The sequence below is a fragment of the Alexandromys fortis genome, unplaced genomic scaffold (assembly GCF_014885135.2).
Source record: "Alexandromys fortis isolate MF-2015 unplaced genomic scaffold, M_Fortis_MF-2015_v1.1 scaffold_121, whole genome shotgun sequence".
Taxonomy (NCBI): domain Eukaryota; kingdom Metazoa; phylum Chordata; class Mammalia; order Rodentia; family Cricetidae; genus Alexandromys; species Alexandromys fortis.
Genome location: NW_026068037.1, coordinates 2,143,285 through 2,157,659, shown reverse-complemented (window position 1 = coordinate 2,157,659; position 14,375 = coordinate 2,143,285). Strand labels below are relative to the sequence as shown.

The 14,375-nt window shown below is 48.7% G+C and overlaps 1 protein-coding gene across 5 annotated transcripts in view; it reads left to right on the top strand.

Annotated features, from left to right (window-relative positions):
- The window catches only part of Tbc1d5 (TBC1 domain family member 5), a 429,722-nt gene extending 418,452 nt beyond the window's left edge, over positions 1 to 11,270 (top strand). For 4 of the 5 annotated variants that reach the window (XM_050165069.1, XM_050165070.1, XM_050165067.1 and 1 more), the window contains 2 exons: positions 558 to 701; positions 3,819 to 11,270. In XM_050165069.1, coding sequence (XP_050021026.1) covers positions 558 to 701; positions 3,819 to 4,109 — 435 coding nt within the window. In that variant the 3' untranslated portion in view covers positions 4,110 to 11,270. The remainder of the gene's footprint in view (positions 1 to 557; positions 702 to 3,818) is intronic. The other variant, XR_007595848.1, reaches the window with a different exon arrangement.
- The last annotated feature ends 3,105 nt before the right edge of the window (positions 11,271 to 14,375 follow it).

Sequence of the window (14,375 nt, the reverse complement as noted above, 5' to 3'; positions counted from 1 at the left end):
GGGGGTGTGTACTGTGCTGTAACACGTGGCTACTGTGTGAAGTGGGGGGTGTGTACTGTGCTGTAACACGTGGCTCCTGTGTGAAGTAGGGAGGTGTGTACTGTGCTGTAACACGTGGCTACTGTGTGAAGTAGGGGGTGTGTACTGTGCTGTAACACGTGGCTACTGTGTGAAGTAGGGGGTGTGTACTGTGCTGTAACACGTGGCTACTGTGTGAAGTACTGTGATGCAGCACAGTTGTGGTGAACAGGACAGGAGTTCATGGCAGTGGGCGATCTGGACGAAGGATTGATTCCCATCCTAGCGCTTCTGCACGTTGTCTTACTAGAGAAGGTGAGAGATTTCAGTATACTGCTCAGACAAGCAGACAGCTTAGAACTGAGGACCTATTCTTTCTCCAAGTTCAGTGACTAGCAGTAACTAGAACTACAAAGTAAGGAATTACTGTAGGAAAAAGGGGTCAATGACAAGTCTGCTTCAAATGTATGTGATACTTAGCTACATTTAGCTACAAACTCATTTATCTTTTTGTTATTTTCTTTCCCCTTTGAAAATAGATCAAAGACATTCTGAAAGGTTCCCTGCGCTTCAATCAGAGCCAACTGGAGGCTGAGGAGAATGAACAGATTACCATTGCGGATGATCACTACTGCTCCAGCGGCCAGGACCAGAGCCACCAAGTTCCTAGGGCCACCAAGCAGGTACAGGAGTTTTGATGAATATTGAGGAGAGTGGCTTTCACAAAGTTAACCTAGGTTCTCCGGAGTTATGAATAAGGCCAGTCCTATCAAAGCTCTTCAGGCTACTGGATATGAAGTTGAGCTGAGAGATAATCCAGCCTGAACCCTAAGCACCGTCATGCTCTCTAGAGCTAGAGAGGACGCTGCTCCTAGTGGTGACGAGACTCATGTCTCTGAGAGCTGCACAGCGCTTGCTCTGTAAGCCTGAGCCTCCGGCCACTCTGGGATGCCATGAGGGATCTATGGCCTTCCAGCTGTCTCTCTAGTCCTCTAGCACTGGAAGGACTCTGTACACTGTCTCAACGCTGCCTGCAGTGCATTCCTCCTGATGAGATCCCATTTTGCCAAAATCATTCCCCTAACTTCTTGAGGAAGAACTTCTCATTAGTGAATAGCTGCTAAGACACGGGTCAGCAAATATCCTCTGTGAAAGGCAGAGAACATCCTACTGAATTTACTGCTGTTGCTGTTTGTTTGTTTGTTTGTTTGTTTTTTAACAACTCCTTAAACCCGTGGAGCACTCTGAGGTTGAGGCCGTAGCTCCCATTTTTCCTATCAGGTACCAGTACCCTCAGGGTCATTCCAACAGGGTGTTCTGGCTAGAGCAATCTTGGGCCTTTCTTGTGTGCTCAGTCTACCTGCTTATCAGTAACAGAAGAGAGAAGGTGCAAAGCCTGGCTTGTCAGGAGCCCTGTGCCCTGTGCTAAACCTGTAGCTCCTCTAGGTGCCTCACTGTGCATTAGTAACCAACCAAAAAATTGTTCATGCCCAAGTTATATTTAATTTTTAAATTTTATTATTTATTTATTTTGTAACATACATATGAAGACCAAAAGCCTTATAGAGTTGGTCCTCTCCTACTGTGTGATTCCAAGCAATCAAATTCAGACTTGCTGGTAGGCACCTTTGCCCACTGAGCCATCCTGATGACTCCCTGCAACCTGTATTCTAAAGTTTTAATGATTTTGTACGATTGCTTGAGACAGGGCTTCACCATATAGCATAAGCTAGCCACAAACACAAGGTCCTTCTGCCTCAGACTCGTAAGGTCTGCGATGGTAGGTGTGTGCTAGGCCCTGGTGTTCCAGTGACTTCTCTGAAAACTCAGCTTAGGAAGTTCATCCTTAAGAGAGGAACCAGAGAAAAATTCCTGCATTGGAATGGGAATTGCTTTTCGGTTTTCTGGGTCTTCCTCCAGATGGCAGCGCTCTAGTTGACCTGTACAGTTGTTGGAAAGGGCCACAGAGCTGTGTGAGTGCATTTTCACCCCATAAATTCGCACTTTAATTTGATAAGTTTCTCCAAATTTCCCTTCCCTACACAGATATAGGTAAACTTTGGTGCACATAGACTCACCAACTACTTTTCATTGGCGGTTTTAAAATCAAAATGATTTTTTAGTTGACTGTGTAAAAATACTACAGGACAGAAATCTTTGAGGGTCACTAACCATTTGCTATATTTGAAATGTTGAGCTGCATACGACAGAGACAGGCTCTGCTGGTGTTCATAGTTGTAAGAACTTGTAGGAAAACTAAGTGTGTTGGCCCCTTGGGAAGTGCAAAGCCAATAACAGCAAAGACACTCCTGTATCAGCTCTTACTTTGCTGGAACGTTCTCTGGGAGCGACGGTGGTGCTGAGAGCTGGTCCTGCATGGTCTTGTACCCAGACTTCAGGTCTGATGTAAGTTAGTGCGTTTCCAGGGAGTGTTCATGGCACTCTGGCCCTTATGGAGCAGCACCATGAGCTCAGTGCCATGAGCCCTGGGAGCCTGGCATTCATCCTTCCTGAGAAGGAATTGCTCTAGGAACGTGGCACTCGGGAACAGGTGGCTGGAACGTTTGAACCCACTTCACAGGTTAGAGACTCCAGAAATGCCCCATTTCTCCTTTCCTGCCGCCTCTTTTATGTTGCACTCTCTCCTAGACACAGAGCCTTGTTAGCAGTCAGCACACAACGCATGGCCCAACCTTGAGTAGGCAAACACTTTCCTCCATAGCTGCATCTGAGATCAGCCCAGGCTTGCACTAAGGAGCCCCATGCCCTGTCTTTGTCTTCTGCAAGAAGACACTAACAGGAGTCAGACGTGTTCTCTGGCCGCCCTTTAAGGGAGCTGTCTCTGTCTCAGGGCAGGGGACGCAGGTGCAGTCAGCGGGCAGTGCATGCTGAGGTAAGGTGTCTCCTCACCTGGTACTAGACCGTCTTGGCAAGATTACAGCTTTGTTTGCTGAAGGGAGCTGTCTCTGTCTCAGGGCAGGGGACGCAGGTGCAGTCAGCGGGCAGTGCATGCTGAGGTAAGGTGTCTCCTCACCTGGTACTAGACCGTCTTGGCAAGATTACAGCTTTGTTTGCTGACTTTACCTTTTCCATACCAGGCCTCACTATATAACCAAAGCCACTTTCCAAGTGCTTGGATTAAAAGTATGACCCAACACACCCAGCTAACCCCAGACTTTTACGTGTGTTCATAGATATTAGTGTCTGTCGGCTAAAATGATAAAAATCCACTTAAAATTTTTGTGAAGGGGAAAATAATTGTGGACTAAATCATTACTGTGTTTCCACTGAACTTTACTTTCTTGATTTTCCTGTTTATTTTTCTTGATTTACTATTTATTGCTACCAGTACCACCATTGCACCCAAGATTAGCTAGCTGAGAGACAATAAAACACTCCAGACGTGGTATCTCACATTCCAAAGCAGCTTCGTGAGCCTGCACGTGCCGCTTCACCCTGTCTCGTTGATGTGAAATACAAGATTACAAGGAGCTTACGGGAGGCTGGTGTCAGAGTAGCATCTATGGCCTGGTAGCTGGCTCCTGGGCCTGACCCTCCTACAGTATGGACGCTGCATTTCCTTGCAGCTTTTCAAACAGTAGCTTGACTTCCATCTCCTGGGTGGCAAGTGTTTGCTTTCAGAGGGCTGGCAAGGCAGTGCTGCTCTCACGGGCAGACTAGGCTCTTCCTAAATGAGGTACAGGGTGAGGTAACCCCTCATGGCCACCTTGCTCACTGGCCTTTGTACAGGGTTGCCATGCCTGCTGTCACCATCCTTTCCCTCTGGTTTTACTTCACAGGCCCCTTCAGAGACGCCGGGCTGCACAGGTGGAGGGACCCCCGATGACTTCATTCTGGTTAACAAAGAAGATGAGGGGCGCAGTGCCAGGGGGGCCTTCTCAGGCCAGTCCCAGCCTCTTCTCACCCTCAGAAGCACATCTGGGAGGAGCAGAGCAGCCTGCTCCCCATTGGTATTCTCAGACCCCTTGATGGGCCCAGCCTCAGCCTCCTCCAGCAACCCCAGCTCCAGCCCTGATGACGACAGCAGCAAAGACTCTGGCTTTACCATCGTCAGTCCCCTGGACATCTGAACACAGGGACCCGACTAGTGGAGACCCTGCTGCTGAACTAACTTTTTTTTCCCAGCATGCATTTTGGCACTGGCACACCCATCCTTTAACAAGAGGTTTCCTCTTTTCGTGCCCTATGTTCACCAGAAGTGCAGGTAGAGCTTTCCACCTGACCCTGTGACCCTTGCTCTGAGCTAGGGCGAAGTCAGGCACCCAGCTCCGTGCCCACTGTCAGACAGACCACAGTTTGTGTCACCGTCTTCCATCCTCCTCCCCAGCAGCTCTTTCGGCTGCACCTAGCGGGAGGAGCTGCTTTCAGGACTTCCTGTTAGCAAGGCTTTGGCGATCTGGCAGCCAGCCTCCCTGCTGCCTTCAGAAGCCGTGCTGCACTCAGAGTGAACTGGAGATGCAGGGGCTCAGATTAGGACTCAGATTCTGGTTTGACTCGAGTACATTTCCAGGCCCTGTGCTGAATAAACTTCAGCCTCCACTGTTCTCCCTGAACTGCATTTCACCTTCTAGAATCTCCACAGGCATGAAGCATGAGGCGGCTGTAAACTAAGGTGGCCTCTTACAATGAGCAGCATAAAGGGAAATCACATTTCCACGACCAAGAGCCAAACCCCACTGGGAATTAGATTTGGGGTCCCTTCTGTGGGAGCAGGCTTCCCAAAAAGCATTCCAGGGGCCAGAAGAATCCAGGGCCCCTACTCAGCCCGCCCCACTCTGATGCTCAGCTGTAAAGTCATCCGGGTACTGCTTCAAGGATGGTTCTGCATGCCCTGTGCCCTGCCTGGGCTGCCACAGCTGTGCCACCTCCTTTGCTGGCAGAGTCAGAGCTGTGCCGGGCACTCTTTCCTGCAAGGAGAAGGGCTTTCTGTGCCCAAGCTGGCACTCCACTGGGGACAGTGGGAACTGTTGGCAGATGTAGCACCTGCTACACTTGCCTTGTGTCCCTCCTGCAGAGGGCAGTAGCCTCTGGGCAGTGTCCCCCTCCTTCCCAGCACTGCCTTTCTCTGCAGACAAGTACACTGATGTGTGATGCTCCTCCATCTTGGAAACAGGGACACTGAAGTCCTCCCCTATGAGGACTTTTTAGCTGTACTAGATGGCAGGGCTCAGCCAGTGCCCGATGAGCTCTGCCCCTTCCTCGGACTAGTCCTCTAGCACTCTAAGGAGGCTAGTTCCATGTCCCATGAAGACATAAGAACCAGGGCCACCACATGGTGGGCATCCATCCTCCGAGGGAAGGTTGCCCTCAGCCGCTTCACAGAGGCATCCGTACCCTTAGCCCTAAGGAAGTATTTACTCACCCCTCCAGGCCTGCTACAGTGCTGGCCATGTCTGCCCCAGCTGAGACACTGTCCCCAACATTCTCTCTGCTTTGAGAAGAAGGGTCATAGCTGAGTGTTATTGTCTATCCACGGAGCCAAGAAGGTGACAGGCTGATTCCCTGCCATTTGAATGGGCATTTCACAGTCTTTAACCTACCTGCCCTGCCCGTGCCCCATCCTGTGCTGTGTGAGTGCCCCGTGAGAGCTCCTGGGTTCACACGGAGATGTTTCTGTGGTCCCCAGTTAGCCCGCTTTTCTGCTTGGAGAGTGCTATGTTTACTAGGTGACTTCACTCTTCCTGTTGAACATTGCTTCCCTTTCTGTCCCGACGTTGCTGGTGCAGAATGTGTTCCTCCCCTGTGCGTTATCAGGTACTCTATCTAACTGCACATTTTAAAACCCTGGATATTGAACTTTTTTCTTTAGCCACTTGGTAATCATCCGTTCTGAACGCTCACATTTTGATTGTAGCAGCTAAATACAGTTTATATATATATGCCAAGCTTAGATTACTCCCCATTGTCATTTACTTTTTTAAACATGTCTCTGTTTCACGCAATCCTCTCTGATCAGATTGGAATTGTGAGTTAAAACATTCCGGTGTGCTCCAGAGGGTCACAGACTTGCCTTGTCTTACAGGTTTGCTGTGGTCGTGGGGCCTTCCTGGTTTATTTCGTCAAAGATGACCTGCTGTTCTGCGCTAACTGCAGCTTAAAAAGAAAAGAAATGACCACACTGCCAAATAAGTATAGCTCTAGAGCACAGCCTCTCCCTGGGACTTGCCTCCTCCCGTGTGCAGGGATGGCTGTGCTGGACGAGCATGCAGGTGCTGCCCTTAGTGGCAGGAGAGCTGAAGAAATGCAAAGGATCCCCTAGCCATAGCGCCAGTGTTGGTGCAGGTTGCTGTTTTTGTAACAGCTCTCCCAGTGGCCACTCAAGGACAAAGTGGGGAGTACCTATGGCCCTGTGTCAGCCAGTTCTATCTTTCCCCAGGACACAGTCCTGGCCTCTGCCTTTATCCAGAGTGGGAGCTACTAGGACGTAGGAGCCTGGAGAAGAGGCTGTATACACAGAGAGCTATCAAGCCAGGCCTCTTCACTGATCAGATGCCTTCCTCCATGCTAGGCAAATCCTTTTTCTGGTAAGAAATAACAAGTTCATATACCCAGTCTCAGGACCATGTTGGGGTAGAAGTTGTAGTTCTGTTCATGAGGCTCCATTATCTGCTTAACGATGTCCTCATGAACCTCGGTGCTGGAACTCAGGCTAATAATGTAGGAAACGACTCCTCCTTTGGGAGAGTGACCCCATTCTTCCAAGAACCTAGCTCTGAGGTCATGCAAGCACAGAAGCGCCTGGCCAGGTGCAGCTGGTGCCGTCCATGGCTTGGCCTCACCTGCTTTTCCTTCCTTTGTAACATGGGCAACCTTCACAGCCTCCTGAAACTGCTTCCTTACCTGCATGATACCACCAATGCTGTCTGCCCTTGTCAGCCCAGCGAGGTTAAGACATTGGAAGAGCAGGTGTGAAGTGAGTGGCAGAGCCATTAGGGAGGATTGTGGGTCCAGAAGTGCCACTCCCATTGACAGTGTGGGCTACAGAGGCCTTTTGATGTGGGGCCCTCCCCATGGCAGTCTCCTGCAGCAGAGGATTTGCCACAGGGTAGGAATGGGGAGGTCAGAGCACTTTACATCTTAAATGACACATAGGGAGGACAGAGTGGGGGGCACCTGTAGTTTAGATGAAGCCCAGGAGCCAGCAAATGAGCAGTCATTTAGCATGTGCTGAGGCAGCTTCAGGCTCCCAGGCAGCCAGTGATGAAAGCATGGCCCAGGAGCCACAAGCCCTCATAGGCACAGGGACTAGCTCACTGGACCTTTGGGGCCTTCTCCAGACCAGTAATAGCCCCACGTGTGCCAGAAGTGCCTCACCCCTGTCTCCAACTGTCCTTCTACCTAGTTCAGCTCTCTACCTGAGGACTTCACTTAGAGGCTCTGGTGTTTGAGCCCCGCTTCTACCTTGGGAACACCCTAGGCCAGTACTGGCTGTTTGCCTTTGGGTTGGGCTTGTTTTGCTGGGTCCTTCCCATTGAGCCTGCTCCTGCAACTCCATTCTTCCTGTTTCCAAACTAAAGGCTGAGCCTGAAGATACTGCTAGGTAGAGCTATCAGCAGGCCCCAGGCGTGGCTAGGTAGAGCTATCAGCAGGCCCCAGGCGTGGCTAGGTAAAGCTATCGGGCAGCCCTGGGGCAAGGCAGGGCTGCTCCTGCTCCGGACACAGGAACCAGCCAAAGCCAGGGCAGCCCCTCTATGTGTGAGTTTTGGAATCCAGGTCTACCCATTTGCCAGTTGGTCCTTATGGAGTTGATTCTAGCACTCCAAAGTGGACACTTTGACTGGAAGCCAGCCTCTGAACTCTAAACACATCTGTTGTAAGACAGATGTGGGAAGAGGCAACATTTCTACACGGAGGAGGGGGGCTCCCAGGCAGGGGGGGCTCCCTCTACATCTGCTCACTTTTGTCTACAGAGATATAGCTGCATTATCTCAAAGAGGGAGACTGCCTGTGTGCTAACGACACAACAGCTCCTTAAATTCCAGAAAGGGCAGGAGGGCCATGCCTGCATTAGGAGAAGCTCCCATAGGTGAAGGGAGCCCAGATGAAGGCCTCCATCCAGTCTGGGAGGAGAGTCTGTGGTGAGCGGTGGGCACACCTTCCTGCTCAGGAAATGCTAGGCACTAGTTGCATGGTAGCTTCACAGTGGCTGCAGAGGTTGTGTTCCCCCCAGAGGCACTTGATATGAGGGGTAACTTCACTCTGTGACACTCTGGAGCACACTCAGACCCCCCAGTGACCATGGGAAGCCAGTGTCAGAATTCTGGCTGTAGTTAAGAAAATCAGGGGAACTAGTGGGAGTACTACACACCTTTAATTCCAGCACTCTGGAGGCAGAGGCAGGTGGATCTCTGCGAGTTTGAGGCCAGCCTAGTCGCCAAAGCAAGTTCCAGAATAGCCAGGGTTGTTATATAGAGAAAACCTATCTCAAAAAAAGAATAAAAAACAAAAATGAGGGGATGGGTGCCATCTTCCTACCAAAGAATTACAACCAATTAAGCCCACCATGCAGAGATGGTCATTCACCTCAACCTTCCCACAGTACCCTTGACCCTCAACATGGCATAGCAAGTTCCTGCATCCTTGTGCCTACCCCGATCCACAGCTACTCAGCTGCCAAAGCCAGGTCCTACTGTCCCGTTCATAGCCTCCCTGTCCTCCAATTAGCCCACTGTAGATAAGGCCTTGTCCCTATCCATTACATGTGCCTCACTCCTCTGAGTCTCCAGCTCACCTTCCTCTAAAGCAGAGGCAACCTCATCTTCGCCCCAGTATGTTCCCACCCCAGCCTGTTCTACCCACCCGCACAGCATCCTGAGCTAGCACACTGTGGGGAGGGAAGCACGTCCTGACGGGATGTGTATTGCTGACACAGACACTGCGGGTCAAGAACTCCTAAGCCTCAGTCCCACTCAAGTGGAGCCTTCCTCTGAGTCCCAGTGTGAGTGGTTATGTTTGGTTGGCCAGTGTGTGCAAAGATGCTTATAACCCAAGACTGCTCACCTACAGAGGCCTCCATTAGAGAATGCGTAACCTCTCTCTGTGCTGTGCCTAATAAACATGCAGCAGCTGCCGGGTGGGGCGGTCCCCTCCCAACTTTACCATGTCTGTGTGTTTGTCCTTTGTTCATTCCCTTATTTCCCCTAGTCAGAGTTCCAGGACCAAAGTCACACAAAGCATGGCAGACTGTAGAGACAAGTTGTACCCCCAGGCCTTCCCTGGTTACATCCCAGGCAAACTAACTGGTGGAGGTGGTTTTAAGATTTGGGAAGGGTAGTTCTGCAGCAGTAAGTAGCTTTCAACCACGCCCAAGCTAGCGGGACTCATCCAGAGCTCCTGTCCTGAGGCCATGGGTCTTCCTCAGCCTTCCTTCCCACCGCTGTGCAGATTCACTTCCAAGTCAGCAGTCACCGTGCCCTCCTTGAAAAGAAGGCCCACACGGTAGCCTCTCCTTTATTGAGGATCTGCCTGGGACTAGAGACTTGCCATGAAAAGATGGGTCTCTAGCTTTTTGGGAACTTGCAGTAAACCAGTAAGATGTAGCACATGGCAGATCAGCAGAAGGGACACAGGCAGCTGTGATGGGGTAGAAAGTCCGCTGCTCCAGCGGGAACATGGCAAAGGCCAGAGCCCTGGGATAGATGCCAGTGTTGGGAGGTGTTAGTGTCTGCCAGGCCTGCATGCCTCGTCACCCTGGAGACGCCATAGTTATGTCCAGTCCCCCTCCCATTTAAGAGGGACACTGGCAGGGATATCACTGTGCCTCCTTTCCCCATCTCTAGGGTGGGATGCTTGTATTGCCGGCCCTGCAGCAGTGGTGTATGTGATTGTACCTGGTTGTCACCCACGTAGCTCACAGGGCAGGTTCTGTATGGCGGTCAGACTGTGCCAGTGAAGCCCAGGATGCCATCAGCTTCTTGGTTCAAGGCTCTGCATGACAGCAGCAACTTCCTAGCTTTAATCACAAAAGCCTGAGCCGGAGCCCAGACCCGATGGCTGGCCAGCTAAAGAGGAAAACCACACTGGAGAGATGGCTCTGCAGTGGAGACCCTGCTGTACCAGATGCCCCAGGTTCAAGTCACAGCTCTCATGGCAGCTCACAACTGACTGTAGCTCCAGTTCCAGGGGATCTGACATGCTAACACACACATGCAGGCAAAACACCAATGCACATTAAAAAAAATTTAAAAAAAAAAAAAAAAAGTGCCAGGCCAGCAAATGCGTGAAGCAGAACAGCGCGACAGGGTGGGAGCTGCTGGCTTCTCAGAATCCTGTTTCTCGGAGATTCACAGAAAGTCTGTGGCAGGCCTTGCAGAGAGGCTAGCCACAGGGTCACCTAGAGGTGGTCAGGCAATAGCCATACTTCACCCCACCCCACCCCTGAGCTGATCTGGGGACTGAGGCATGCAGAGTGCGAATTTCAGAGCCACCCCTCCTTTGAATTTGGTCGGCCAGGAAACGGTGGCCACCCACCACCACCAAGCCTTTTCTCCATCCCATCATGAAAATAAGTTGTCTCCCTCATTATTATATGCTTATTCCATTGAGATTGTTTTTAGATATGCATATCTTTTAAGATTTCCATATGGATTTTCAAAAGGCCTTACTGTTAGTTGTCCCTCCTTTACCCTGCCCTCTCATTTCCCTATTTAATCCTAGTTTTAATTTAATTCTAGTTTCCTGTTTATCCTTTTATAATACTATGTTCTATTCCCCCTCCCCCAGCTAAACACCTTGTGCCACCAAGAAAAATCAATCAGTGTCAGGAGTGGATTATTTTTTGAATTATTAGCCAAAAGGGTCCCATAGCCTTCCCCAAAACATGAAACGATTCCCAATGCTCTTGTTACTGTCAGATCCAAAAGAACTCCATTTCCCCAAATTTCAAAAAACAGAAGAGACGACTGTCTCTTCACCTCCTCCCCTACCCTAGACTCCCTTAGCTCATGACGTCCCTCCTGCAGCCCTTCTTCTCCAGACCAGAGCAAGCCTGTTCAACAGTTTCCTCCACAACCTCTCTTCTGGGTCAGGTACACTGGTGACTCTGTCAGGAGGCAGGAAAGCAAACAGAAGAGCCAGGGAAGGAGCCATGGACTAGGCCTTTCACAGTGAACTGTTCCCAGTCTAGCTACAGCTGCTTGGCTCATACTCCTTTTCTTGGTTTTATTTAACTCTAAACTGCTTCTTTCTCATGTCTCTAAAACTTTTGCTAAAATATAAATGTTATATCAAGATTTGAAAGACTCTTGTTTAAACGCTCTCATCTCAGGATTTTTAAGTTCATTGGGTGTGGTTTTAAATCTTTATAAAATCTTTAGCAAAAAGTCAGCTTAAAACTTGTAAATTAAAAGGTTAATAGTTTAATATCTATTCATATGTAATCTTTCTATATGTAGCTTGGATTCAACTCTTGTTTAGGATAAAAGGATGTTTTTTTGTTTTTGTTGTTTAAGAAAAAATGGGTGTATGCTGATTGGCTCACCTTGAAGTAATTAGCAACCTTGTGGCTTGCTGACATTTTTACTAAACATTTTAAATAAGGAACAACATAGTTCTCTTTTAATAAATAAGGCTTATAAATTCCTCAAGACTATTCAGGCTGACAGAAACTGATTTCAGGATGTATGTCCAGCCTCATTGTCTTCTTTAACTTTGTCACACTTTAGCTATTTGGATAAACGGATTCAATTTACAAGAAACTACAATATTCTATGAAGTTACACTGTAAAGGTTCAGGAAAGGCTCCTGGTCTCTCTGTGGGCTCTATTTGTGGTTACAGTTATATTTTGATGCTAAAGAATCTTCAATTAGATCTTTAGTTCAATTTTTAAGGCTTACCAGGGATAAAACTATAAAATTCTAATTTTATAAAAGCTTCTAACTTGGCCCCCTTATCAGCTGTAGCACTAAGGAAAGTAGGCTCTGCCCCTTGCCTAAGCAGCCCAGCAGAGCTGCCTGGTGGTCTGAGGTGAGGGTGACCCAGCCCTGATGTTGTGAGCAAGGGAGAGCCCATTACTCATCTGACATCTGGTGGCATGGGCTGAAGAGAGATGCAGTCCCCTCACCCGTCAACACCGGAGACAGGTGGGGGAGCTGGCCCTGGGGCCATAAGAGCAGGAGAGCTGTCCCTGCCCCTCACCCTGTATCTCACCTGGGCAACACATAGAGCTGGCCCCGATGGTGTGGGTTTCTTAAATTTTGCTTTGTTTGGAGTGGGGGATACAGGGGCAGAGGGCAGATATGAAGGGACCAAGAAATAAGGGTATCAAAACACATGATGTAAAAGACACACAGAATAAATAAAAAGAAAAACAAAACCTACTAACTTGGAAACTTAAAACTAAGCAAGTTTGCAGACAGTTATGTTGTAAATGGCTCAGAACTATGCTTGTAGCCATGGGATTCATTCTCGGGGACAAGCTTCTGCCTTCTGTATATGCTACCAATGTTAAACCTGAAGCATGTAATCAAAAACAGTTTGTTTAAACCAGGTATACATAATAGATTAGATGGTGACCCTGAAGCCCCTCAGTGTGATCTGCTGAATGTGGCATTTGAAGTAGTTAATGAAAAGGCTTCCCTGAGACAAAATATCAGTTTCTGGTAACAGTAGCTAAGGCTATCTCCAAAGAAGACTCTACCTGGATTATGGTATTGCTAACTTAGGAAAAAATCCTATGACAGGCGGTTCCACTGGCACAAAAAAATCTAATTAGGTCAGAGTAAACCAAATTAAAATGTCCATTGTTTTATTAAATGTGGCACTCTTGGGTGGCCGAGTGCATGGAAGGGAGACAGGAAAGCGGGGAGCACATGCAGACCCGGAACCACATGTTTCTCCTCTGAGAACTCACTTAATAACCCTGTGTGAGTGGTCCTGACCTTTCCCCAGGGAGAGGTCAGGACCTGGCATGCTGGGATTTGGAGTCCAGACCAATGCAACTCCCAGGCCAGGGGGCTGGAATGGATGCCAGGGGCTAAGGCTACACTGGCGACTTAACACTCTCTGTCTCTTGGTTGGGACTGTTAGAATAGCCCTGAACTAACACTAACCACCAGACAAAGAGCTTCCCCATACCTGCTGCCAGGGATCTGCCCAAAGAATAGACACTGTAGGTTTGACTGACCTATTCTGTCTTGCCAAGATAGGTCAGTTTTCCTAAGTTCCTCTTCCATAGAAAAGTCTCTCTCTGGCAGCTGAAGACTTAAAGCTGCCCTGTGTGACAGCCAATGTAGGAGGAGTGGAGGGGGCCACTTGTTCGTCCTGGCTGTCCAGAACCGAAATAATCACACAGAAACTATATTAATTAAAATACTTCTTGGCCCACTAGCTCTAACTTCTTATTGGCTAACTCTTACATCTCAGCTTAACCCATTTCTATTAATCTGTGTATCGCCACGTGGCAGTGGCTTACTGGCTAAGTTTCGGCAGCATGTCTTACTCTGGCAGCGAATCCACGGCGTCTCTCTGGCTCTGCCTTCCTCCTCCCAGAATTCAGTTCCATCTTCCCCACCTACCTAAGTTCTGCCCTATCAACAGGCCAGGGCAGTTTCTTCACTCATTAACGAATGAAAGCAGCTCACAGACAGAAGGACCTCCCACACCAAGCCAGAGACTTAACTGCTACTTGTGTAACGCCCAAGACTGATGACCTCTGCTCCCTCCCTGGCCAAAAAAAAAAAAAAAGAAGAAGAAGAAGCTACCATGGAATAGCCCAGGCTGGCCGTCCAGTAGTGGCTAATTCTCTGTCATTTTAATTGGTAAAGAGCCCATTTGGATTTATATGTGCTGCTCAGATCTCTGGTGTCATTGATGACTAACCGTAGTCAGTTTTGTAGCAGCGAGGATACCAGATCCTTCCCCAAAGCTGCAGCTGCCTGGTCAGCCCATTTCCTATGTGAAATCAGGTCCTGTTGAGAAACATGGATCCACAGGCTTCACACTGAAAGAGATAAACTCACACACACAAAAAAAAAACCTCAGGTAACTAAAAATATACTTTTTACTATTTATTTAAAATTGCTTTTCAATGACTGCTCTCAATAATCAACTACCTATGTCTTAGGATAAATAACTGGATAGAGGAACACAAGTTTAAAGTTTATGTAGGTAAGGAAATGATTTACGGTGTATAAATGTGAGTTGTAAAGGACTGAGGATGTAAGCTTATGTAAGTTGTTTGGGTCTAAGTAAATGATTTATGTAAGTGCCCCGGGCAGTGGTGACACACACCTTTAATCCCTGCACTTTGGGAGGCAGAGGCAGGCGGATCTCTGAGTTTGAGGCCAGCCTAGTCTACAAGAGCTAGTTCCAGGATAGGCACAAAAAATAACTATAT